General features: G+C 50.4%; 3 protein-coding genes across 3 annotated transcripts; 2 read left to right on the top strand and 1 right to left on the bottom strand.

Annotated features, from left to right (window-relative positions):
* The first annotated feature begins 4,311 nt into the window (after window positions 1-4,311).
* LOC1273336 (S-formylglutathione hydrolase) lies at window positions 4,312-5,487 on the top strand. The gene is made up of 2 exons (XM_312302.5): window positions 4,312-4,483; window positions 4,555-5,487. Exon 2 carries the CDS (start codon window positions 4,557-4,559, stop codon window positions 5,406-5,408), a length of 852 nt encoding a protein of 283 aa, XP_312302.4. The 5' UTR covers window positions 4,312-4,483; window positions 4,555-4,556; the 3' UTR covers window positions 5,409-5,487.
* LOC1273337 (presenilins-associated rhomboid-like protein, mitochondrial) lies at window positions 5,449-7,335 on the bottom strand. The gene is made up of 5 exons (XM_312303.6): window positions 6,852-7,335; window positions 6,559-6,778; window positions 6,199-6,496; window positions 5,805-6,127; window positions 5,449-5,721 (listed from the first exon to the last, which is right to left on the bottom strand). Exons 1-5 carry the CDS (start codon window positions 6,899-6,901, stop codon window positions 5,530-5,532), a joined length of 1,083 nt encoding a protein of 360 aa, XP_312303.5. The 5' UTR covers window positions 6,902-7,335; the 3' UTR covers window positions 5,449-5,529.
* A 156-nt stretch (window positions 7,336-7,491) lies between these two features.
* Window positions 7,492-24,689, top strand: LOC11175989 (uncharacterized). Its single transcript, XM_003436134.2, has 6 exons — window positions 7,492-9,753; window positions 13,660-13,769; window positions 13,859-13,991; window positions 14,105-14,306; window positions 14,651-14,869; window positions 15,393-24,689. Exons 1-6 carry the CDS (start codon window positions 9,098-9,100, stop codon window positions 18,618-18,620), a joined length of 4,548 nt encoding a protein of 1,515 aa, XP_003436182.2. The 5' UTR covers window positions 7,492-9,097; the 3' UTR covers window positions 18,621-24,689.
* The last annotated feature ends 778 nt before the right edge of the window (window positions 24,690-25,467 follow it).

Raw genomic sequence — 25,467 nt, 5'->3', positions numbered from 1 at the left:
TCTCAAAATCCTATTCTCATGGAGATGTTGAAACCTGCTCTAATTCTGGAACCGATTCCAAAACCGGTTCCGAAAAGTGATTCCGGACCTACTATCCGGAATCGATACTTCATCAGAATCGATCATACTTCAAAGCTAATCGGAATCGACTCCGAAGGAACCATCACTACGCTACACAGCATCTGTTGAGCGTGTGTGTGTGTGCGTTACAAAACAACAACAACAAAAACACCACGAATCAAGCGTAAATCGTCTGCCACGTCTGTGCCACGGTGAGATGAATGTTTTAAGCGTTTACACTGCAACACTGCGTTGCGTTGCGAGTGTGGTTTACTATTTTGTCGGAGTCAGCCAGCAAACAACTGGGTTAAAAAGGCAGGCCAGATAAAAGCAGTCGTAAAACATCCACCCCAAAGGTTATATAAGTACAACAACCATGAGGGTGGGAAATGTGGGCATGGTAGATGTTTCTCCTTCCCAGAACATTGGAAGCGTTCCCCCCCCCCCCCTCCATCCCTGTGTTCTAACACTGGTACATACACTGTGGTATATAGTTATTTTCTTAGAACTGGTTCATCTTTGCTGAAGCCAGTTCGTGCCAGATCAGATTACTTGCCCGGTAGCGCCACAACTCACCACACATAAACACACACACACACACACACACACAACTACTGGAAGGGTACTGGAACACGCAGGAAGTTTCTTCATCTGCCCACTCCGCCCTCTCCGGCGGAACGTGACTCCCACGACATCGATTAAAGTGATCTGCTGCCGGTGCGGTGAACCCGCAAGCAACCGAACAACAAGCACAACAACAAATGGACGGAAAAACCAGCCGGAAGAATGCGTTTGGGTGAAAGGAAACGACATCGCCAGTAAGCTCCGTAAGAAGAAATGAAGTATTCATCCGAAACCGTGTTCTACAGGAGTGGCAGAAAAGAAGTCCGTCCCCCATTCTTCATTAGTTTCCCAGGTCCACTACTACCTGGTGGACTGTCTTTAGCATGCCGTCAAACAGCTCGGTAGGCTCGAGCCACTCGTAAAAGCATTACCGTAAATGGTGAAAATTATGCACGCTTTTCTTCCCACAAATGTCACCGCTTTCCTTCGTTTTGAAGGACGCTCTCCCATAAACGCACTGGCGTTTGAGCGCCTTAAGGGTACGATCTTCAATAGTCTCGCAGCTTAGGGTGCAGCTTCGGTGGGTTGAAAAAGCCTTAACACCTTAACCACAAAGCCTTACAATCGCACACGCGGGTAGGTCGCTGCGTGTCGCTGTGCGCCTTCGGTGCGACAGAACGGTGAGCCTGTTTAATCCTGCACACTAAAGCCAACCGAAGTGCTACTGACAGCAAAAGTTTACGGTCTGGTGCATGATATAGTCTGACCCCACCTTACCTCACCTCACCACATGTGTAATGAAGCGCAAACGACCCGTCATATATGGTTGCGGCACTCCCTGGCCTGGCCTGGGTTGTGACTCTGCCGGGGGTGAAAGTGCCGCGAGAAAGTCAAAAGCCAACGAAGGTAAACAGTGCAACGCCTTTAACCTGCTTTTACACGCTGCGTTGGTTTACGATCGAGAAGATTTCACACAGCTGATGGCACACAGTTTATTGGCGAAGGGCCGCGAAACAGACGCTGCTAGAAGCTGATGCATCTAAGGATCATACGTTCGTATTAGGAGTTCTTCATTAATTGAAGTGCTTCATGTCCGGCATTTTGTGGAGCATATTGTTACATGTTTCTCCGAAAAAAGCGCAAGGAATCTCCAAGGATTACCAAGCATTAAACCAAGCGCATAGAACGTAACCTTTCTTCTCTTCCCAGTACCACTAATTTCCCTAATTTTCACCACAAGCTCGCATACCGAGCGTGCCAATCAGTGGTACAAATCCGCTTTACCCAACCGAAACCTCTGTCCGCTGTTCTGCCAACACAAATATGACACCGTATGATATGCTGGTGGACCAGTGCTGCTAAAACCGCGAACACACGGTGACGACCTCGCGTGTATCTGCAGCTCACCACCATCAGCCACCACCTCATACGGGGACTCCACTGGGGAGTCAATTAAAATGCAAATGAGTAACCGAATAAAATTCCTCGCAATCAGCGCAAACTTCCCGACCGAACCGACCGGCTGGGCAAAGCGGGCAACCTCCTGGCGGGCCAATCCTAATTCATTAAAGTGCCCGGTAACAACCGGTACCGTGGTGTTGTCCGTACCTGCGTACCTGGGAGAGCTCATTCATTAGGTCGGATGGTTTTTCTGTTTTTGCTACGATGAAGTTGAATCTGCAGAACAGACGTGCGGTCGAGAATTATCGCTTGTTGCACACGGCATGACCACAAACACACAAACACATACGTACGGTAGGGTTACAGAGCATGGTAAAGAAAAATCTGCAAAGAAACCTCTTTTTTTAGCGCGAGTCACTCACTGATGGGTGGAGAATTAAGATACTTTACATATCGCATACTTTTAGGCGCTTTGCTAGCATAAAAGCATACTTTCGGGCGTAAATTATTAAATTTTCCCCGATTTGCTCATTTCTCATGACGAAAGCGCCTAAATGTATGCAGATTTTACTAATTTACTAACAGATATTAAACATCCATATTTATTGCCATGCTAATTAAGAAAGATATAACATAAATTAACGGTTTAAATAGTTCTAACTTCCAGGACAACTTCCTACGGCTTCAACGGATTTATCGGTATTTAATACTCTGGATGGAAGCTACTATTAATATATTGCACTCCTTTTAATACTAAGCTATTTTTTAATTACTTCAGAAAATCCCTTTAAACATTATCCCGTAACAATCACAACCTCCACAAAGCAATTCCACGCACTTGCAATGTTTGCCAGAAGTGAAACAATGTGCCAATTCATACCCAGATGCAATTAACTAACAGTACGGTACAGGCTAATGACTGTGAATGAAAGAAATTCATTTTCCTTATGGACGACCATAAAACAATCACGAACACTCAATTAATTAGCATCAATTGCAAGACATCCTTTCCTCTTGCCGTGCTGCACACAGCGCCGCCCAAGGCACCAGTCAGCCGTAAGATGCTGTCAGCTCACGAGAAGCTGCGCTCTATACCTTTGCACGCGGGAGTGATGGGATGCTGCTGCTCTATGCAAACGATAAAATGGATTTTGTTTTAATTGGCAAACGCTTAATGGAACTATCTCCATCGTTGTGGATTTCCATTTACCCTGACCCGCTGCTGCGAAGATAGCTCAACAATCTACCACTTTACCGACAACCCACAAGCTGCGCAGGGGGTGGTGAACTTGCAGCAAAACCACTCACAGTGTTGATAGTAGTTTGAAGATCAACGGAATAAAAAATATATTGCTTATATCCCGAACTATCTACCTTCTCTTCACAAATCCCCAACTTTTACTTCATTTTTATTAGTTCTACGAAACTGGGGAAGAATCGTTATGACACAATTTCCTTTCGACAACTTTCATCTCCTTGCTCCTATCGAGTGGTCATAGTTCAATCATTCGCCTACCCGATTCCCCATTCCAGCTCGAGAGCGTTAGCGACTGGTACTTGCCCGGCGGGCCCCCAAAGAGACGGAGAGAAAAATATTTATTCAAAAAGTTACCGCAACAATCATCTCTGCTCGTGGCAGAAGTCCCACGAATCGGTGGCATCGGTGCACTTTGGTCGCACTTTTGCACTTAATCTTGAAGAGTTTACTTTCCTCAAAAGGGTCCGCAAGAAATCGGTCCCCGAGTCCATCACACCGGACAGACGATACGGGCCCAGCTCAGCTACCGATTGTTCGGCGGCCAATGTTTCCGCCCAATAAACTTAGTTAAGAAAACTTTGCCTGTTTCGATGCACACATACACATTGTCGGGGGTCGTCGGTTCGTCGATCGTATTCTCTTGCTTGGACACACTTTGATTGCAATTTGACAACTTTCTGCTCAAATGGTTTTGTGACAACCACGGACCAAGGAGGGGGAAGCAGAAACAATCACGATCGTAACTCAGTTTGATGAACAGTTTCCGTTTTTGGTGGTGCAGTGAAATTTCATTACAGCTTAGCCGGGCAATCTTTATCGAAGGAAACCTGGATTCTGATTCTAAGCTCTAAAACTGATTTCACACTAGTTTTATATGGTTTAAAACATTGTTTCTCTTTACATTTAATTTCAAATCCCTAGCAATTCTAAACTCTCCCCTTCTCTACACGCAACTAACGGACAATTTAAAATTTCCCGCCGTTCATCAAACGTCATTCGTAGCCGGCACTTTTGACATTTCCCCTTTTTGACGGCGGAGATAGTGTTGATAACAACAACAAATCGTATTTTCGTTCTCGTTCGCCGTATCAGTACACTGCATTTATCAATTATTTTATCAATTGTCCGCCATTATCACGCTCACCCGTTCTTTCCGAAGTCTTTTCGGTGTGTCAACGTCAAGGCTTAGCTTGTACTCCAGTAAGTACCTTCTCCACAGTTCGCACTCTCTGCAGTAGAAGTAACTTGCGCATTTCCCTCCCCAATCACAGCGATGACGGCGATTTCCCTTATCTCGTCCACGAAATGCTTCGGTGGATTGCAAAAGATTTACTCGCACCAGTCGAAGGAGCTGGCGTGCGAGATGAAGTTTGCCGTCTTCCTGCCGGCCGCCGCCGAGGACCGCCGACTCCCGGTACTCTACTGGCTGTCCGGGCTCACCTGCAACGAGACGAACTTTATACAGAAGGCGGGCGCACAGCGGTACGCCACCGAGCACAATCTGATCGTCGTCTGTCCGGACACGTCGCCCCGCAACGTGAACCTCCCAGGGGAGGACGATTCGTGGGATTTCGGATCGGGCGCCGGGTTCTACGTCGATGCGACGCAGGAACCGTGGAGCAAACACTACCGCATGTTCAGCTACGTCACGCAGGAACTGATCGAGCTGATCAACGGCAACTTCCCGACGGTGGCCAACAAGATGAGCATCGCCGGTCACAGCATGGGCGGGCATGGGGCACTGATCTGTGCGCTGAAAAACCCGGGCCTCTACAAATCGGTGTCCGCGTTCGCGCCCATCAGCAACCCTACCAGGTGCCCGTGGGGCGAGAAAGCGTTCGGCGGCTATCTGGGCGTGGACAGCAAGGAGGAGTGGAAAAGCTGGGACGCTAGCGAGCTGGTCGCCGGTTACAATGGGCCACCGCTGGAGCTGTACCTCGATCAGGGTTCGGAGGATAGCTTCCTGAAGGATGGGCAGCTGCTGCCCCAAAACCTGGTCGATGCGTGCCGTGCCGCACAGGTGCCGTGCGTGTTGAACATGCGGGAAGGGTACGACCACAGCTACTTCTACGTTGCGTCCTTCATCGGCGAACACATTGCGTACCATGCGCGCCATCTGCAGTAAGGGCCATGGGTTTGGGCACAAAAAAACGACTGCAACACGATTGGAGTGAAGCAATAAACGGTTTGATTTTTGAATTTTATTCATCTTTCCGTGTGATACGCTCCCTCTCACCGGTGAACAGTCATTTCTTCGGTGGCCCTCGCAGCTCGTGCCAGTAGCCGACAAAGTATTCCCTCAGGGGCCACACGTTCTGGCTACCGAAGTGGCACCAAAACAGCCCAAACAGTGCCCCACCGAGATGGGCGGCGTGGTCAAAGATCCTCCAGCCCAGCAACACGCCCGCTAGATCGATGCCCATTATAACCTTTATGGCCTGTCAAGACAAAAGAAAAAGAGCTTTCAGTTCAACCCGCTTCACTCTACTCTCACGCCCATCCCTCCGAAAGTCGTACTTACAGCGCCGGCCGAAAATGTGTACATCGGAAGGAACAGTATGCTAAGCTGCGTGTCCGGATACTGGCTGCACACGTACGCCAGTATGCCCATGATTGTGCCGGACGCACCGAGCGACAGGCCCGGCTGCCGGGTGACCGTTTTGAACACGTGGCTCGCGAACGACGCAATCACGCCGGCACTCAGATAAACGCCCAGAAACTGCTCCCGGCCCAGCGTGGCGACGGCGGCATGCGAGAAGCTGTGCAGCACGTACATATTCGCCAGGATGTGAAAGAGCGAGTAATGGCTGAAGGTGGACAGGAACATTGGCCAGCAAACTGCTTCTGCAAATGTAGGAAACACCGAAACAATTAGCACCCAATCTGCGAAAACCGAGCATTGCGAGATGGCTTACTGGCAGCCGGGTTGGAGGCGAAATATTTCACCATCGTCGGGGCAAGGCTCGGTATCCGCCACAGCCCGTACACGATCACGTTCAGCGCACAGATCGGGGCAAATATCCGCTCGCCCGGGGACAGCTTATTCCACCAGCCGGTCAAATCCTTGCGCCACTGCTCCATCTCCTGCCGCTGGTGTTTCATGCGCTCTTTGAACCAATTGACGCTCAGCTTGCTTCGCAGTGCCTGCATTGCGCGCGATCGAATCGTTTCGTACTCCCAGATGGAAACCCCTATGAAGCTTCCGGTGGAGAACTAGCGAAGGAATGCACATAGAATAAAAAGCGTCCTTATCGGTGGCAGGCGAACCTTCTTACCGCGGCAGTAAACAGCAGCGAGCGCCATATCTTCGAAGGATCGATGTAGCCCGACTCAACCACTATCCCTTGCACTTCCGTCGGTACGATTGTTTCCCGCGGGGCGAACGATTCCGTGCGCGTGTTGTTCCTCGCATTTCTGCTGTACCGTGCGATCGTTAGCTGTCGGTCGCTTCCACTACGGGCGAGGCATTGTCGTGTGTGGGGCAGGAAGCTGGATCTGCAACAGAGTGCCGGGTTAGTTGTAACGGAAGTGAATGGGGTCGCTTCGCTGGTCAGCGTGGCTTCTTTACCTGATCACCGCCGGTCCCGTCCGACAAATCAACACCGATAGAAGTGGCATGGTCGCTGTTTCGTTGATACAATCTTCACTCTGTGTTGCTGCCGGGTAGTGCACTCATATTTTACCACAACATTTGCACTTAATCGCGTGTGCAATCCGAGGGGAATATTACACAAGATTTCGTTATTTTTTTTCCTTCCGGGATTTGTTTTCGCTGCCTTTGGGGCCACAACAACAATCAGCTGTCAGGCGGTTACGATAGGATAGTTTGTCGGGTTGGACCATCAATTCACTGATCAATTGATGATAATGGTAGCATTTTCAGAAGCATCTAGCAAATGTTTCTTAACTAACCATTTTTCTTCAAACCCCTTGCGTAAACTGTTTCGTTTTGTGTGGTTGGGGCGAATAAATTTGCCAAAATAAAAGTTTATTACACATTTACCCTTTGTGGTTCTCTTGGCCCCAGATTCCCGTACCCTGTTGACGTCAAATCGTCATTTGACAGCTGAACGCCTCCCTTTCGATAAAACAGGAGGTGAGCTCATACCGTTCACTTCAAATCGTTTTTGACAGGCATCTTCCATCCTTTTCTCAAAAACGGCAATGCTTTTCTAAACCTTTTATTTAAATCCGTTAATTCTATTGCTTATCATAAACTGTGTGTATTGAACTATCTGATGCCCAAATTTACACATATTCAACACTATTGACCGCATGCTTCTGCCACACCTACCAGACCGCCTACTGTCAAACGATGCACCCATTTTTTTCTGCGCAGTCACTTGACAGCCCATCGCCGACACGTACCTGGGCCACCGTGACGACGTTTCGCCGTTTTGCAGCTGATCTGCTGCTCAAACCAGTTCGTCTCGTTTTCGGATTCTGCAACAGCAGCAGCCACACACAGCCACAACAGCGCACACGGAGTGAGGAAAAATCGGGAATGTTTTTTGCCAGTGCCTTCTAGTGTGCGCCCGTCTCTCCTTATCGCAGACCGATTTTTCCTAATCCTTCCCTATCGCCCTTTACTGCTCGCGTGCCATCGGGAGAGGCTTTTCGTGTCCGCAGGCCCAGTGCAGCACCAGTTTCGTTCCTGATTTCCTGACTGTCCGGACGGCCATTCGCACCCAACCCCCACCCACACCAGCAACTTCGCGACCGCAAATGCAAATCGTGCACAGAAAATCTCGCAACTCCCAGTGGTGGTGGTCGACGGCCGGTCGTTGGGCAGCCGTCGGGCGACAAAGCACGGCAGTGTAAAGGTAAAAAAAGGTGCTCTTTCTCGACACACGACTCGTCTTGGCCTTGGCCGTGCGTGCGTGAAATGTGTGCGTGAGTGCGTAAAGTGTGCGTGTGTGTTTACCGTCGGGTTTACTGAGTGGTTCCGCAGTTTCCTCTGTCTTTGGCCCTGCCTGTCCTTACTCCGCTTACTCCACCCTGGATCTAGTGGCCAACTGTGATGATGTGCTGCACACGCATGGCAAAACGTAATTGTCTCCAGTGAAGAGTGAGTGAGATGAGATGCTGCTAGTCTACCACCACTACTACCACGACAAAGCATCCGACTAGTGCATCCGTTGCATCCGTGCTGTACACTACCGCTACTAAGCAGTGATATGAAGAAGAAAAAGTAGTTCCAATTTCACGGGCCCCCGCGCGTGTGTGTGTGTGGCTCCTGCAATTCCCCTGCCATTACTATCACCTTCCACACCTTCGGCAAAGCAAAAAAGCAGTTGTGTGCCCTCCCTATACAGCAGGCAGCATTCGTGCAGTCAGAAGTGCCTCTCTCTCGCAAGTTGCCTGCTCGTTGCTTGAATATTTCTCACCGCTTTCGTCGTAGCCCGCGCTGCCCTTTTACCGCAATTGGTCACCCTTTTCTCGCCGCCGTTCAGTTTTTGGGGATCAAGTTTGGTGTTTTTTTTTTGCTTTGATTTGGCCTTCACCACCCACAACAATCCCTTGGGGACTCCTGTTGGCACGAGCCACCTGGTGTCGATGAGTGTGCTTGTGTGTGTGTGTGTGCGTGTTAAGTTAGTGTGAATAAAGTGAGCAGAGAGGTAGAGTGTGCATTGCTCGTGTGTAGGCTCCTCGCTCGTGCGTGCGTGCGTGCCTCTGTGTGTGCCTGTTTTGTGTCCATTGGCGGTGTAAGAGAGAGAGCGAGAGAGCGAAAGAGATTGTGTTTCTCCAGCCAGCTGCACACAGTGTGTGCAAAGTGCGGGCGGTGTAACAGGTGGTGAAAGCAGACGGAAGGAAATGTCTCAGACCAATTCGTTCCAGCCGTGGAAACAGACGCTCCCGGTCGGTTTGCCGTCCAACCTTGGCACCGCCATCTTCGGTGGCACCACAGGTGGCAGCAGTAGTGCAGCAGCAGCAGTAGTAGCAGGCTATGGAAAAGTACCACTGCTACCACCACCACCACTGCAACCGACACCGTCGCCATCCTCGTCCTCCTCATCCTCCTCGTCGTCGCTCGGTTCGGTCAGCTCGTCTACCCCGGGACCGCTAGGCGCGATCATGCACGCTGGCCCCCCGCTGCTGACCGTGCCACCGTCGCCCGGCAGCGGCACCGTATCGTCCTCGACGGCGACCCCGCTCCCACCGTCGCCCGCCGGGCCCGCTGCCGGCGGTCCCGACTTTCTCGCCCAAATGGCGGTCAACAAGCTGAAGGTGGGAAAGCTAAACGCCAGCTACGAACTGACGGCCGCCAGCAGCAGCGCGGTCGCCTCCTCCCATGCGCCACAGACGGCGGCCAGCACGGAGCTGGAGCTGGGGGAGCTGGGAGCGGAACAGGAGGCAAGCGTGGCCGCTATGAGGGCGATGCTGGCCAGCTCCGGCTGCCACAATCCGGCGGCCCTCGGCGATCGAGAGCGCGAACAGCAGATACAGCAAATATTTGAAAAATCCATCAGGTGAGCCTGGAACCTTATTTTCTATTCTATTCAATCTCTCTCTCTCTCTCTCTCTCTCCCTTGTCTGCTTTGCTGTCGAGCACAGGGCAGGGGTTTTCCGTTCGAGTGCAGTATGTTTAATGTTAAGTTCAATTTCTATCTGTTTAAAATGGGAATTGATTGCTTCTTTGCTGACCGAGTGCTGAAGCCAATACATGGCTCCTAAAAACCATCATGAGTGTCATGAGAGCGCCACCACTTGACTGTCGATAATCCCAAGTCTAATCACGAATTCTGCAGAAATCATGTGATTATATTAAAATCATTATAACAGAAATCATTATATCTAGGTATATCAAGCTGATTGGAATCTTTGGCTCGTAAACATTACAAGGAAATTTGCAAATTCTAAAATAAGCATTCTTTTCAGAATAGCTTGCTTTTTCGCTCCCTGAACAAACCGATCCCTGAAAAAAATTATATTAATTTGCTTTTTAACCAGGTTGACGTAACATATAGACGATATCAGCTCTTTTAAAGTATTAGTGAATCAGAATGTTCCCTTATAAACGAATTGATTTGCGCACCAGAATAAAATCATCAATCAAATTGGACCAGTTTGTCTCAGCTACACAACAAATGTGAACAAATGTCCTCGTTGAAACCGCGTACAGAACGAATCACGTCATTCACAGAATTTACAATACTGGCTTAAATTCTATCTATAACTCTGATTTAGACCTCTACTTTTAAGCAATACGGCCTTTTTGGACCATTACTCACGTACTTACTTACTTATCCGTAGCGCCGGTCTTGGCCTGCCTCAGGAGTGTCCGAAACCGCTCACGGTCTCGCGTCTTCGTCTGCCAGTCCGTTATCCCGGCCTTAATGGCGGACGCCTCCACGCCATCTTGCCACCTCAATTTGGGCCTACCACGCCTCCTCTGTCCTTGTGGACGGCCTAAAAAGACTGTACAGGCTGGGTCGTCCGTTTCCATGCGTACAACATGGCCAGCCCACCGGAGCCTGGCGAGCTTGATACGCTGCACGGCAGTGAGGTCGCCGTACATCTCGTATAGCTCGTCATTATAGCGGCTCCTCCATTGTCCTTCCACTCATACGGGGCCAAGTATCCTTCTGAGCATCTTCCTCTGGAACGCGGCTAAGAGGGCTTCGTCAGATTTGGACAGTGTCCATGTCTCAGAGGCGTATGTGAGTACCGGTACTATATAGGTACTATATAGTCCCAGCTTCGTCCGTCGCGACAGGTTCTTTGAGGTGAACTGACTTTTCAGGCTGTAGAATGACCGGTTGGCAGCCAGCATCCTTGCGCGCAACTCAGCTTCCATGCTATTGTCGTTGCTGACCTTTGACCCAAGATAGGTGAATTGTGGTACGACTTCAAATGTGCGTTCACCTATCTGCACGTCACGCCCACGTAGATTCTGATTATTTATTGGTAGGCCCGCTGATGTTGCCACCATCAGTTTGGTCTTTGCCTCGTTTATCTGCAATCCGAGGTTCTCTGCCGCCTGCTCGATCCCTTGGTAGGCTTCTGCTACATAGGAGAGCCGCAGACCAATGATGTCTATATCATCTGGGTTGACTTATAGAAGATGGTTCCCGTAGTCTCCAACCTCGAGTCGTGGATGGCCCTCTCTAGTGCCAAGTTAAATAGGAGACAGGCAAGCCCGTCCCCCTGGCGCAGACCCTTGGTGGTAGAGTAGAACTCCTGAGAGTTTTCCATCCACCCTCACCTGACAAGTGACGTTGGTCATAATCATTCTAACTAGCCTTATCAGTTTGGCCGGGATTCCAAAAGAGCTCATAGCGTCATACAGTTTTACCCTGGATATGCTATCATATGCGGCTTTGAAGTCAATGAAGAGATGGTATGTGTCGTGTCTGTATTCAGCCATCTTCTTCAAGATCTGCCGCATGGTGAAGATCTTATCAGTGGTTGATTTTCCGTATCGGAATCCTCTTTGATAGTTTCCGACTATCTCTTCGATGTGAAGGATCAGAGAGAATATTTTATAGGCGGTATTCAACACCGTAATACCCCTGTAGTTGTTGCAGTCCAACCTATCTCCCTTCTTGTATATGGGGTAGATGATGCAGAGATTCCAATCACAAGGCTATCCCACACCTCAGTAACAATTTGATGAATCTCATTTTTTTGGACCGTTACTCGTGAATAAAAAAAAACCTCTAATTTAGACGTCAAATTTACAGTCTTAAGGGCTAATCGTCTTGAAAAAGCTCAAATTGACCGAACGCCCCATAGTCTGACGATTCTGCTAATACCTACTTATGTCCTTAAATGTCTAACTTCTTCATTCGAACACGATTATTACCACATGTTAAAAGATGCCATATAAATGGAAACAAATAGTACATTACATTATGTGTACAGCCCATGTATGAGAACGCTCCCAGTCTTTGGTTGGATCCCGTTCCGTTGGCTTGTCTTATAACTTATCCAACATCCAGAAACAAGCTATGCTTCATAAATCCATAGCAACATCCAAAATTTTGTCATAATTTATACCCCGTTGTTTAGAATACGAATAAATGATAGAAGCAGGTAATAACTACCGTAATATGACTTCAAAAAAAAACCTATCCTAGTGAGATCAAACCGTATTCAAACACTTTTTTTTTGGTGAAAAGATAGAAAATATACAATAATATCTGAACCCCTACGTCACATCGAATGTAACGATGTAACCGAACGAAAAGCCCTGCACAATCCGCCAAACCTGATCGATCAGGGTCGCTTGATGATGTTTTGAGTTCGGTCAAGCTCCCTTCGAACGGAGAACAAAAAAAAACTCTCTCACACACACAGGGAAATAGGCTAAACACAGAGACAGCTAAAGCGACCCGAAAGAAGAGAAAAACATTTGCGCACCACCCCACTCTCCACTCCATCCCTCGAACGTCATTCGCGCGGAGTGTGGACTGCTCTGCGATCCCAAAAAGCAAGTTAGCAGTATAGGCGAATGCGCTGAATGGCTGGCATAAAGAAGGAGAAGGAAGGAGAGGGGTGGGATGGGGGGGCGGGAGGGTGCACAATGTTCAGTAAAAGAAAAACAAATCATCCGAGCCCCGCGGCCGGCCCGCCTATTATCGTTATCTGGCCGTGTGCTCGCGCGTACGCTTATCGTTTGATTTTGATTCCATTTGAGCTTCACTCTGCTCTGCGCCCGTGCTCGAAGATTTTGGCCTGCTCCAGTGTTTCTTCTTCCCTTCGTGGGTCGCCCCCATTTTTGGCGTTCCCAGTCGATTGTTTTTCTGTTGTGTTCTCTTGCCCTTCAGGTGCCGCCACTGGTTCCTTCCTCTCCCACCGGTGGTGGCATATGGTTTTGGGAGTACCGTATTGTCGCGTGTTTATGTTCCCCAGCCGTAGGAGACTTTTGTCTTTGTCTGTGGCCTGTTGTCGTGAGGGTAAAAAAGGCGATTGGACTCTAAAAGCCAACGGCAATGCAGACGTGTGTCTTAATTTCAGGCAACACTAGATCAAAGGGAAAGTTGCGTCTTCCGATAGGTGTATTAATTGCCTGCTAATTCGCACCATGAGTGGCCACTTCTTGTGTCTTAGTCTCCGCGGGTTTCGATGTCTGATGCATCACCATCTCAATTAGCAGCGCACGGCTTATTATTTATCCGGCACACGCCGCCAACCGTTCCAACGCGATCATGTCCTAAGCAGATCGGATTGGTTCGGCGAACGATCTCGATACTCGCGCTCGAAACGAAGAAGGACACCGCATTAGTCATGATGGTGAAATTCCACTACCTAAAACAGGAAATATTAATATTAATAATTATAATTTTGTCAAGGTCTTTACTCCTTTCCTATCTGCAACCTACGAATTGTACAAATGGATCTTTTATTTTGTATTGAAATGTTTCACTTCACAGCGACAACACCAAGAAACAGATATTGGAAATACTGGAGAAAATATCGACCCTACGGCCGCCGGAACGGCTGCTGCTGTATCTTCGCATGCCCGGTGGCTACCCGGAAACAGGTACGGTAGAAACAAACAAACGCTTTTTGCTATGCGAACCACACACGACTCATGATGTCCATGATTCTCTCCCTTCTCTTCGCCGGTAGATCCACTGCGCCAGTCACAGAATCCGCTCGGCACGCGGCTCGAGATTAATCACACCATCAACTGGGTCCGGTCGCATCTGGAGCACGACCCGAATGTGTCAATTCCGAAGCAAGAAGTGTACGATGATTATGTGTAAGTATGATTGCGCACGTGCTTTGTTTGGCTCGGCGCTACTACGCCAGACCATGCGCTAATGTGTGCGTTTTGCAACCTCTCTCCGCCCAAACCCACGAAACGGAATATAGAGCCTACTGCGCACGGATCAACATTAAGCCGCTGTCGACGGCCGATTTCGGCAAGGTGATGAAGCAGGTGTTTCCCGGCATCCGGCCCCGCCGGCTCGGCACGCGAGGCCACTCCCGCTACTGCTACGCGGCGATGCGCAAAGCCACCAAGCTTCCCGTCCCGAAGCTGCCCGATCTCACCACCAGCGCCGCCGCCGTCGAGGTATGCAATAGCACCTTCTGGAAGTTTACAGGGGTTTTCAGGGGTTCCCATGCTTGTGGGATACTTTCCTGCCTCTTTCGTACAGGAAATGAACTTTATGAGAAAGGAATTGGGCTCTATAGCATCTTTTTTGGACAATTCCAATAGGAATTCCCAATAAGCCTGTCCAAAAAGGGTACCATAGAGTCCACTTTGAATCCCATAAAGTTCATTTCCACTAAGAAAGAATCAATTAAGTATCCCACAGCTATGAGAACCTCTGAAAAACCTTGTATGATAGGCCCGCTCTCACCATTGCCCGATGGCTCTTGTCTGCTTCCGCACTTCAACTGCAACTGTTTCAGAGTCAACCGAACGAGGGCCAACACTACACCGAGGAGGAATCGTGGAAGGTGGTGAAGGGGTGGGCGGAAGCGATGCTACCGTCCTGCTTCACCACGATCAACGAGCTGGCCGGCTTCATCGCGAAGAACAACCTCAACTCACCGTCCGGCCTAGCGAGCCGGCAGCAGCTGCACAAGAAGATTCTGCAGCGCGAGATGAAGGAAAAGCGAAAGCTATCGGTAAGTAGTGTGTAGTACCCAAGCGCTCTGGCGGTGTCTTATCGGGCAAAAGCGCCAGTCCGACCCCTCCTGCAGTGTGCAAGGAGCGTGTGGGACCGATTCGGGAAGGTGTGGTGACGGCATCGCTGCGGTGTCGTGCCGTGGGAACTCGAGTCACAGTCGACAGCTCCCCTCACCACCCGCCCCCGTCTGTGGGTGCACACCATGATCATGTTTGCGTGTATGCGTTTGCTATATATCCGCGTATGACGGCGACGTGGCGCAAATGCCGCCGCACGCGCACTGAAACGTGACTCTGGTTCAAGTGCGCGCGCGATCATCCTCAAACACATGCAAAAGCTTAGCCTTGTCACGGTGTGCGGAAGTAGAGGAGGGGGGGGGTCTGACTGGGTCTAATGTTTCTGTCGCCTCTGTTGCACATTTGTGCAGCGCGCATTCGATGGCCCTCTTTGCCTCATTACCACATGTTTCCTTGTTTTTTTTCTTTCTTTTCTTCCATCCCTTCTTTCCCCTTTACGCATAGGCCGTGGCGATGAAGAAGCGGCGCAAGAAGCGCAGGAAGACACTCTCGACAAGCATTTGTGACGCGCCGGAACTGTCCCGCACCGTTGCCGGCACACCGCCGGACAAGGCGAAACCACCGTCGTCCGGGGGAGGAGACGGAGCAGGGGGAGCCTTCGGTGCGGTGGAAACTCAGCAGCGAACCGTAAGTACAAAGCAACAGCAGCAGCAGCAGAACCAGCAACAGCCAAACTCCACCACGATCGATGGAATGAACCCAGCGTGTAACGGGACTGCCACGTCGGCGGCGGGTGCGACCAGTCAGCTGCTCCAGCACATGATAAAGCGCGAGCAGCAGGAGTACCTCGACGAGGACAACAATAACACGACCCCGGCGGTCGGGCTCGTCGGCACCGGCAAGATGATGCTTCTGCAACGTCAGCAGCAGCAGCAGCAGCAGCAAAGTACAAATCTCAACTGTGATACTAGCAATGGTTTCTTGGAGTCGTTGAACAAAGACCTGATGATGGCAGTGGCGGCCAGCGGGTTTCTTCCACCGTCAGCGACCGGGGTGCCATCGGTAATCGCTCACCCACCGCAGCATCTGCAACAGCAGCAGCAGCAGCAGCAACAACAGCAACTAATGCAGCAGCGTCTACTGGAGGGCGGTATGCGCAGCCCGCAGGATCAACAATTCCTTCAGAATGTGTACTGCAAAAAGGTGCGTCAGGCGCAGCAGTTGAAGGCCGTCCAGCAACAGCAGCAGCAACAGCAACAGCAGCAGCAGCAACAGCAGCAAATGCAACTCCAGCAACCGGCCGGTCCGACCCAGTCACCCCTATTCTTTCCCAACCGGCCGACGAGCGTGCAGAAGCGGCAGCTGGCGACCAGTGCCGCGTTCGCCGGTCGGCAGAAGCGCCTCAAGCTGCTGCAGCAGCGCCAGCAGCGTTCGCTCGAAGCGCAGAACAACAGTGCACCGCGGTACGACGAGCAGGGCAATCTAATACTCATCGAAACGCAGGACTCGGTGGCGCAGGACGAGTTCATCATTCCACGTGAGCGGGTCATCAGTATTTGCAACATGGACAAGAACGCACTGGACGGCTACCTGAACTGCGACGAGGAAAACTCGCAGGACCAGGACCAGGAGCTACTCAAGTACTTCCCGGAGGAGGATGGCGGTGGTGATGGTGCTGCCGGTGGGCCGTCGCAGCCGAAGCAGCTGCTGGACGCTTCGGCGGAGCACGACGGTACGGCGGGTGGTGGACCGGCGTCTTCCGCCTTCGGCGGCACGCTGTTCGATGACAACGAGAAGCTGTTTCAGATACGCATGATTCTCGAAAAGAACCAGTGCAACCAGAACAAGCAGCAGATGCTGCAGCAGCAGCAACAGCAGCAACAGCAGCAGCACATGCAGCAAACGATGGAGTCCCATCTGGCGGCGTACGATACTGTTGGTTCGATGGGCCAGGGTGGAGCGATTGGATTGCAGCCCGGTTCGGCGGCTGCCTCGCTGGCCGCACTGTCTCAGCGCCACAACACGTCCACCGGTGAGGCGGCGGCGATGGGCGGTGCTGCCTCAACTGCCGGCGGTCCCCATCAGCCGCACGGAGCGCCCGAACAGCATCAGCGGCAGCAGCTGAAGCACGAAGCAGCAGGAGGAGCAGGAGGAGCAGGAGTAGCTGCCGGTGGGTCCCAGCAGCAGGGGTATGGTGTGGCTCAAATGAATGGTGGGGCGGTGGCCGGCGGTGGTCCAGCACTGGCGCTGCAAAGTCCGACCGCTCGGCGGAAGAACTTTAGCTTCGTTCCAATCTCGGAGCAGCCGCGCGTTGGCTCGGGCGGCAAACCGCTGTCCGGGGGTGGTAACATTAACCACACACCCACCGCAAGCCCGTTTGTGAGCCCACGCAGCACGCCGATCCATCGCAAGGCCCACAAGGCGTCGAATGGGCTCACGTTGAACTTGATGCAGCAACACGGCCACCAGCAGCAGCAGCAGCAGCAGCAGCAGCTTCAGCAACAACTATCACACGCTGGCGGAGGAGCGTACGGTCAGCACCATCAGCAGCAGCAACCGCCACACCAGACCCAGTCCCGCTCCTACCTGGGCGGATACATTAAGAACGAGCTGTCCGCGTCGGCCCCGCCCAGCCCTTCGATGATGCAACCGTACCGCTTCGGTGCGGTCGGCATGAACGGGCTCAACTGTGGCCTCTCGCCAATGCCGACCACGTTTCAGCCGATCTGCAATCCCCACGGCAGCCTCAGCTCGAGCACCGGGCAACCAGGGCAGGTGTCTTCGCTCGAGTCGCGCTCCAGCAGTGTCCCGCTGATCCCGAACTACGACCCTTACTGCAACTCCAACTACAACTCCGTGTCGCAAACGCCCGTCCCGTCCGAGTACGACGATTTCACCGACACGGCGGGCAACATTCTGGACATGCTGAACGAACAGTCGAGCCAGCTGTCGGCGTCGGTCAAGATCGAAGAGTCGGAACTAACCCTGCCCGATCTGCTCGATCAGCAGCAGCAGCAGCAGCAGCAACGGCAAGAGGAGGGTGGATTTTTCGCCCGCTCCGTCAACTACAACATTGTGTCGCGCTCCGTACCGTCCACTCCGCTGCCCCATCTCGGCGGGTTCGGACCGCTCGGTTCCTCGGCCGGGTCCGGCAGCTGCATCGGTCCGATGGGTCCCACTGGCGGTCCCAGCGGACTCGGCCTGGTCACCGGTACCCGGTCACTGTTCGAGCTGCCCAAGTCCGTGCCATCGACACCGATCGGGCTGAACGAGGGCAGCTGCCCGGGCGAATCCATGTTCCAGTACAGCCCGGAAACGTCGCGCGACTTCCTGATCAACGGCAACTCGGTCGATCGGAGCAAATCGTCCGCCGCCTCGTTCTACTCGCCGGTGGCGGGCGGTCCGGGCGGCACCACCGCAACCGCCGGCGTGCCCGGTACGCTCGCGCTGGATGCGAACGGATCGGACAGCTGCATCGCGGGCAGCGGCCCCGCCGGTGCTGACGTTACCGGAGAGCTTGGCGTAGCGGGGCCACACACTGCACATTCCGGTGCCAATGGCAATGGGCGGATGGGCGGTAGCCGGTCCTCCTGCCCTTCGGCCACGGCCGATCCGATCGTACCACCGTCGGCCGATCTGGCCAACCTATCGGACGGCATCGAGGGGCTCTCGAACGAGCTGGACAGCATGGCGGAATCGATGATCAATTCCGACATCTTGCGGAATCTGTAAAACAAAAAACCCGCCAACAAACACAATGCAAGAGGGCTGGCGAGGTAGCCGCGGCAAAGCGGTGGAAACAGGGGGGAGGAGGAAAGCAACATTGTAGCTACAATGTAGGTCGACGTTTTATTTGTTTGGTAATTTATTCACCACGTGCCGCCATCAAACGGCGGTCGAGATTGTGACGCCCGCCCCTACGTACGACCGCGCACACTACACCAGTGCGCACTATCCCGATCTGTCGTTCATTCCCCCCGTGTGCGGACGGCAAGGGGGTCGGTTTGTGGGGGATTCCGGAGAGCGGAAGACAGAGTGCACACAACCACGCGTTCCACTGGGTGGGATGAAGGGGGTTGGTGGTGGCTACTAGTAAGTGCACTAAATGCACTCAACCAGAGCTCTCTTCCTTCCCTTGCTTGCTCTCTCCCTCTCTCTCTCTCTCTCGCTCTGTCTCTGTCTTAATAAGTGCAATTTAGAAGGCGGGGAGTGCATTTACTGCTGCCACAGTCCCGATGTACGATAGTTGTTTGCAGCATCATCGACAGACCAGAGGGTGGATGGGTTTAGGGGGCGATTGGTTGGTTGTGTGCCGGGTGTTGCACATTCCCATCGAACCGACCTCCTCTCCCCAGACACACACACACACACGTGCCCGGATGCACACACCGCGCCTTCTTCTATTCGCCGTCGACGCCGTCGTGTGACATTGGCCTTGAAATAGTGCACACACTTTCCACACTTGCGCACATCGTGCTGTGGTCGCTGTGTGCTGTGTGTTCGATTCTGCCGGCCGGCGGCACACCCTAGAACGGAAGGGGAGGAAGAGTGGGACAACGAGCTAATGTTTCTTGTTGTGTTTGTGGCCCGTTCGCGCTGCCGATGAAGCCGGGAAAGCACCAGGAGGATGCACATGCACGCAGATTTCGAATATCGTACAGGGTACGAACCGCCCCGCGGTGTAAATCGGCCGGAAAAGCATTAATTTGTGCATGTGCCAAAGAGAGGAAAGAGAGCGGGCAGCTGCTATATTAACGACGGTATCGGTTTGTTAACTATTTTTAATCATTTTCTTACCCGCGCACACACACACACACGCACACCACGTCCGGAGGTAGTGTGTATTTTTTAAATATTTATTCAAATACACTGTTGTTCGTTTTTTTTTATTTAACCGTTTTAGCTGTTACCGTATCGTGCAATGTTATTGGCCACCAATTGCTGTTTTACGTTGTTTTTTTTTGTATATGTGTTTAAGGTTTTACAATTTTATTCCGCTTCCCTCTTGAAGTGACATCCCTTTGGAATGCTGCAAGCATTATCCCGCCTTATTTATTTGCTAGTGTGCGCACGCTTACAATGTCATTAATGCCATTCCCGTGCCAAGCAAGCATTCCCACTAATCGAAAGTTGTTTTTGCTATCGCGTGCGTCCACACACACACACACACACACTGTACTTGTGTTGTGCAATGTGGTGACTGTGGCATGTAAATTAGCAGTTGGAAAAATCAATACATCTCTTGATCCTCTCCCGTGCGCCAACCTGATTTACGTCCGGACATGTGGTTCTGCGCGTCGTATGCTCCATGCGGGTCCGTACACGTGCCGATCGCTAATAGGCCCGAACGGCCGACGCGCTACAATGTAGTCGCGCTACCGCCCGTTTATGACGGACACAACAGGTAGAGGGGGATGTAAAAAATTACGACGACAGGCAATTTTTGCGCAGTTTAGGAGCGGGTTTTTTTTACTAAGCCGGAATCCTGCTAGAAGACATACACCACACAGAACGGTGGTTCCAAAGGATGGCACGAGAGCAATCTGATCGTTGCGCGTGAGTCACAGATACCACCTTCATGTGTGGCCCCTCTCACATGCGCCGTGTCATGTCCGTTGCTTTCCCGTCCAATCCACTTCGAATTGTGGTGCAGCTTTAGCAAAGCCATAAAATAGTTTTATTTGCTTTTGGAAGAAAGTGGAAATAGATCTTATCAGTCAGGCCGTTTGCCGGAGACCATACAATGTAGCACTTTTAAACGCGTTGCCTCGCGAGAGCTGACGGGCAGGGCAGGGCAGGCAAACTACTGATAAGAGTGGAAAACACTATCGCAGGTGACGTATCTGCGGTAGTGCTGATTTGTGCAGGGGGTGTAGTTGGAGAGGAAAAAAAGAAGCGCAGACAAGCACAGCAAACTTTTGCGCCACTCCAGGACCAAGTGGACAGACAGCAATAGGCGGGTGTGTGTGTGTGTGTTTGCTGCACCTTATCGGACCCCTCTGCCCCTCTGTAATGAAAAATGGCCTTTCCAGGAATGCACACCCCGGGATATATGGTGCAAATGACGGGGAGATTAGGGAAATTTGTACAATTTAATAAGCACTTGCCAAGCACCACCACCACCTGCACGTGCAAATTGCATTCGGCGAGTGCGATCGATCCGAGCGAAAGTCGATCGATCGATCGATTGGAGTGCGAGGGAAAGTGGTTCGCGCGACAAGGGTTGCTTCTGAAACCGCTTTTTTTTTGTCGTTGTTGCCTCCAGCTAATCGTACAACGCGAGCGTGCGTTTTGATGCTGCCTTTTGTGACGCGTACGTTCGCGTTGGGCGCTGTGCGCAAAAACGGGCAATGATGCAGGCGGGCGAACATGCAGCGACCTGCCCTTGAACGGTATCACAAGTTCATCGACATCGCCTCGGCTCGCCCGATGGGCCTGTGCGATGTGCACGTATGCAGTTCCGCCCCGGAGCCAAGTGACACTAGTGCGTGTTGTGTAACGAATCTCTAATACGAGCGTGTGCTAGTGTGCTGACGAAAACATGAGCCCGGCCGGAGCCGACCGGCCGAGATGCGCATCTTGCCGTCACTCTCCGGAGCGACCACAGGGAGAGCGACTAGGTCTGACGTGTAACGGGTGCCTTGCCGGGTGCATATATCACCCGCCGGCACCACACAGGTGCAGTGCATAATTTACGTTATTGCACTGCGCTGCGTATTGCATTGCCGTCATTGATCGGGTTCGTCGCCGCGCGTCAGCTGTGTATCGATTTGCTGGCACTGATTTGATTGAGATTTTTAAACCCTGCTCGAACGCAAAACTGCAAAGAAGTATATATTACAAAAAGAGAGAGATTGAGAGAGACATACATTGTCCGCACGCTCCTTCCCCGGACAGATCGGCTCCCACCTCTGTCAGGCGTGGCGTTATGTAAATTTACGCTTGTTTAGTGCACTCGGTGCAGTGCGAACGCAACTGATTAGAGATCGGAACTACTGGCCGAGGGGTGATGGGGGGTTGTTTGGAGTGGCTGGGATAAAGTGCCAGCGCCGGGGGAGGGGTAGTATGATTTTGCATTGGTGTTGTGCCGCCCTGGCAACAATCGCACCAATCCCTAAGGGAACACAAAGAGGAGCCGGCCAGGGGTGGTACTGTTTGTTTTCTACTTGGTCGACCGGGCCGGTTGGGGCCGTTTAATTGCATACAAAATTTATAGTCAGCCGGCATGTCAATTCTAGCAAAACCGATGGGCGTTGTTGATGGCTTTCGCTGTCGCTATTTTATTTGTGGAGCTGGCTGTGGCCTTTGTATTTTTAATGTACAACAATGTTATCAGAATGGGGTTCCATTATTATTGATTTGATTTTCAACAGTTTCCCACTTCGTTCCCTTACCCCCCCCCCCTTCCTAATTTATAGTTTCGTTGAGTGAACGTACCCAATCTCGACGTCAATTGCTGGGGCGGCGTGCGTGCACGTGGTGTGATAAAGCATAATATTTTGGGCAACGATGTTGGTAGTAACAGAGTAATATAATTACAACAGCAACAAAAACACACACAAATTGAGCTTTTGGCGATATTTAGAACGGCTGAATGGGGAAACTGTGAAAACATGCACAAATTTGAACGTAATCAAAAGACAAAACGAAAAAAAAACAAAACACCCATCGCGTGTGTAACACACAAAGGTTTACATTTCGGACCAAAATTATTTACAAAAAGAATAGGAAAATACAACAAATTAACGAATTAGCGAAAAAGAAAGAGAGACAGAGAGAGAGCAAAATGTTACGAAAGTAGTAGTAGAACCAACCAATTAAAAAATCAAGTGCTAAAAAACAAATTATATTACGAAACTCTTTTAGGACAAATACAAAATTAACCGAAACGGTATTGTAGCAAATTTAGGAATCTTACAAACAAACAAGAAAACAAACGAGACGGAGCTTTCCTTTTGTACGCCTGTACGCGAATGTTGCTGTTGAATGGCGTTCGCACCGTAATGATGTTGTGGCGATCAGGTAGAGAGCGAAGTGGAACAGGTATACCATACCACCCCCAGCACACGACGATCAAGCAAAGGAGCTAAAAAATCCCACCAGAAAAGCCAGAAACCATACGCGCACTGTTGCCTAGTATCGAAGCGGCAGCCCAAAAGTTGGTCCGTGTCTGTAGAACGAAGTCGAAAAGGTACAAGTGAAAAGGATCGAAAATCGGTTTTACCGGGTACACAATCGCACACGAGTCGTCATCCCCATGCACGAACTGCTGCATTACTCTTTACCAAAATCGGTGGTATGTGCGTGTGAGTTGTGTGTGTAAAAGTAGTATATATCTTTAGTGCGGGAGAAAGTCGCGCGAAACCCAGCCACACACGGAAACAAAACAGAGTAAAATGAAATGAATGTGCAAAAACAAACAGGTTGGCGTTGCCTTTCTCCGGTGCCGTCAGTCCGGAGAACAACGAAACTGTTGCTACTAATACTACTACTACTACTACAACTAAAACTATAACTACTATATAACTCTACCGTCTTAGTCCTTAGGTTGTTAGATTTACATTGAACGCGTGTGTACCAGGATCAGCAGGACTCCTCCTTAGTCCCCTTACCCTCTTTGCGCCCCTTTCCATTTTCGTTGTTGCCGTCTCCCTGTACACACGTGGGCGCGCGCATAAAAGAAAAAAAAACACAGAAAGTGCAAATTAATTGTTAAGTGTTGAGTTGTTGCAAAAATTCTAATCTGCCTCCCTTTCAAAACCTCCCACTTGATTAGGTTTATGATTGTTTTGTTTTGTTTTTGTTATTCTAAAGGAAAGTGAATTTGATACGTTGGTAGAGTGTGTGTGTGTGTGTATATATACAAATGAATGGGAAGCATGTGTATGATGTTGTGCTAAGACTAAGACAACGATGCTCGTACACGTGGTGCACGTGCTTGTTCTAAGGAAGGGCAAACATTCGCGATCGATCGAGAAAACCGATCGTGGTGGTGTAACATTTTCAAACCGAGATCGAGATAGTCTAGTACGGATGATGATCACAATCATTATCCCTTATCCTTACAAAGGAAGCGTGTGTTTGTTAGCTATATGTTATTGCGTAGTTATTAAACGTTTGTTTGTTTGTTACTCTTTTTTAGCCGGCCTTGCAGCAACAAAAGAAAAGGTCTTTTACTTTAAACCCCCCAAAACCTCCAACAATGTTGATTAAGTGTAGGTACCGCTGAATTTTCGGGATTTTAAAAAGCCAATTCGTACGCGTGTTGGTTAAGGAGTTGTGGTGGGACGGTGAATGTGTCACTGTTTGCAATGTACCCCCGTCGCTCCTCGCAGAAGAAAAAAAACAAGCCATCAAACAATCGAACACAGTGAGTTTAAAAATACACACACAAGCATACAGTGCTAAGCATGTAGACATGTAGATTTAGCATCCGTTCACATTGGATTAGCAGCCGAAGCAGCGTTAGATAGCTTGCCCTCCATCAGCGGAAGAGTAGCGCATTTGTGAGAGAAGATGAACGATTCAAAATCGTTCCCATGGAGGATTAGGTGAAGAAAACAGACACAGTCGGACAAAAAGAAATCAACGGAAAGATAAAACTATTGCGCGTCGTAAAATGCTGCGTAAGTCAGTGAAGTTATACGAACAAATTGCTGGATGCAGAACTGCAGCAGCAGGATGCAGCCAAACGAAAACACTACACAACACACTTATATTCATATGATGGATGTGCCTAAAACAATATACGAACAAGCTAAACAACACGTACACACACACATATAGTGGAAACAGTTGTAATTGTGGTGTTTGGTGTTTTTCGAGCAAACCACATCCGAAAATCTCGCTGAAGTTGCGCCAGTTTTTGTCTGTAGAAGATCCTCGAAAGATCGCCAACGTCGACTTCTTTGCAGGTGAGTTATGGTGTGTCCTGTACTCTGTTTAATCTGAAAAAAAAACACCCGAAGGAACCTTCGTTTATATATCGTGTCTGTGGGCATTCACAAAAATGTACTCCAGCTTAATTCATCTCAACATTGCCGAATTGGAGCCAAAGGTCTGAAAAGTGATCCTGATCAGCTCAAGTGGTACACTGCGCGTCTGGGCTTTCCTAACAAGAGAAGACGCACCTAACGATACACATGTCAAAAGTCTTCATCACTGCAACATTAAATTTAAAGTTATGAGCAAAAACCTTTAGCATTTTGCAATACCCATTGATGTCTGGAAACTCGGAAGCTCGTAAACGAAGCTGTCTAACACCCTTTCGATCGATTTCACGTGACAAATATTGCTTTCTTTTCATTTATGTACCGCGAATAGAGAACATTGTACAGTATCGCGCGATCGCCTAAGGTTAATGGAGGATCACTTTTCGCTACTTTCCCCTATCATGGTCTATTTCTTCTTCTTCTATTTGGCGTAACCGTCCTACGCGGACATGCCCCCCCCCGGCCTATACAGGCTTTCGAGACTTCTTTCATTACCACGCATCAACCAGATATAATCAAATCCTTGCTACTGAGGGACGGTCCATTTCAGGCTTGAACTCACGACGTGCCCGTGTTATTGAGTTGTT

Source organism: Anopheles gambiae, chromosome 2 (assembly GCF_943734735.2).
Source record: "Anopheles gambiae chromosome 2, idAnoGambNW_F1_1, whole genome shotgun sequence".
In the NCBI taxonomy this organism is placed as follows: domain Eukaryota; kingdom Metazoa; phylum Arthropoda; class Insecta; order Diptera; family Culicidae; genus Anopheles; species Anopheles gambiae.
Note: the sequence above shows the minus strand (reverse complement) of the source record. Positions and strands in the feature narration are given on the sequence as shown.

What these genes read in the sequence shown, in the direction of transcription:
- LOC1273337 (XM_312303.6), bottom strand. Translation starts at nt 6,901, where the DNA reads ATGCCACTTCTATCGGTGTTGATTTGTCGGACGGGACCGGCGGTGATC. An exon ending in CGCTGCTGTTTACTGCCGCG is followed by an intron (nt 6,497 to 6,558) that starts GTAAGAAGGTTC and finishes TTCCTTCGCTAG; the next exon opens with TTCTCCACCGGAAGCTTCAT. An exon ending in ACACATTTTCGGCCGGCGCT is followed by an intron (nt 5,722 to 5,804) that starts GTAAGTACGACT and finishes TTGTCTTGACAG; the next exon opens with GCCATAAAGGTTATAATGGG.
- LOC11175989 (XM_003436134.2), top strand. Translation starts at nt 9,098, where the DNA reads ATGTCTCAGACCAATTCGTTCCAGCCGTGGAAACAGACGCTCCCGGTC. An exon ending in ATATTTGAAAAATCCATCAG is followed by an intron (nt 9,754 to 13,659) that starts GTGAGCCTGGAA and finishes TTCACTTCACAG; the next exon opens with CGACAACACCAAGAAACAGA. An exon ending in CCAGCGCCGCCGCCGTCGAG is followed by an intron (nt 14,307 to 14,650) that starts GTATGCAATAGC and finishes CAACTGTTTCAG; the next exon opens with AGTCAACCGAACGAGGGCCA.
- LOC1273336 (XM_312302.5), top strand. Translation starts at nt 4,557, where the DNA reads ATGACGGCGATTTCCCTTATCTCGTCCACGAAATGCTTCGGTGGATTG.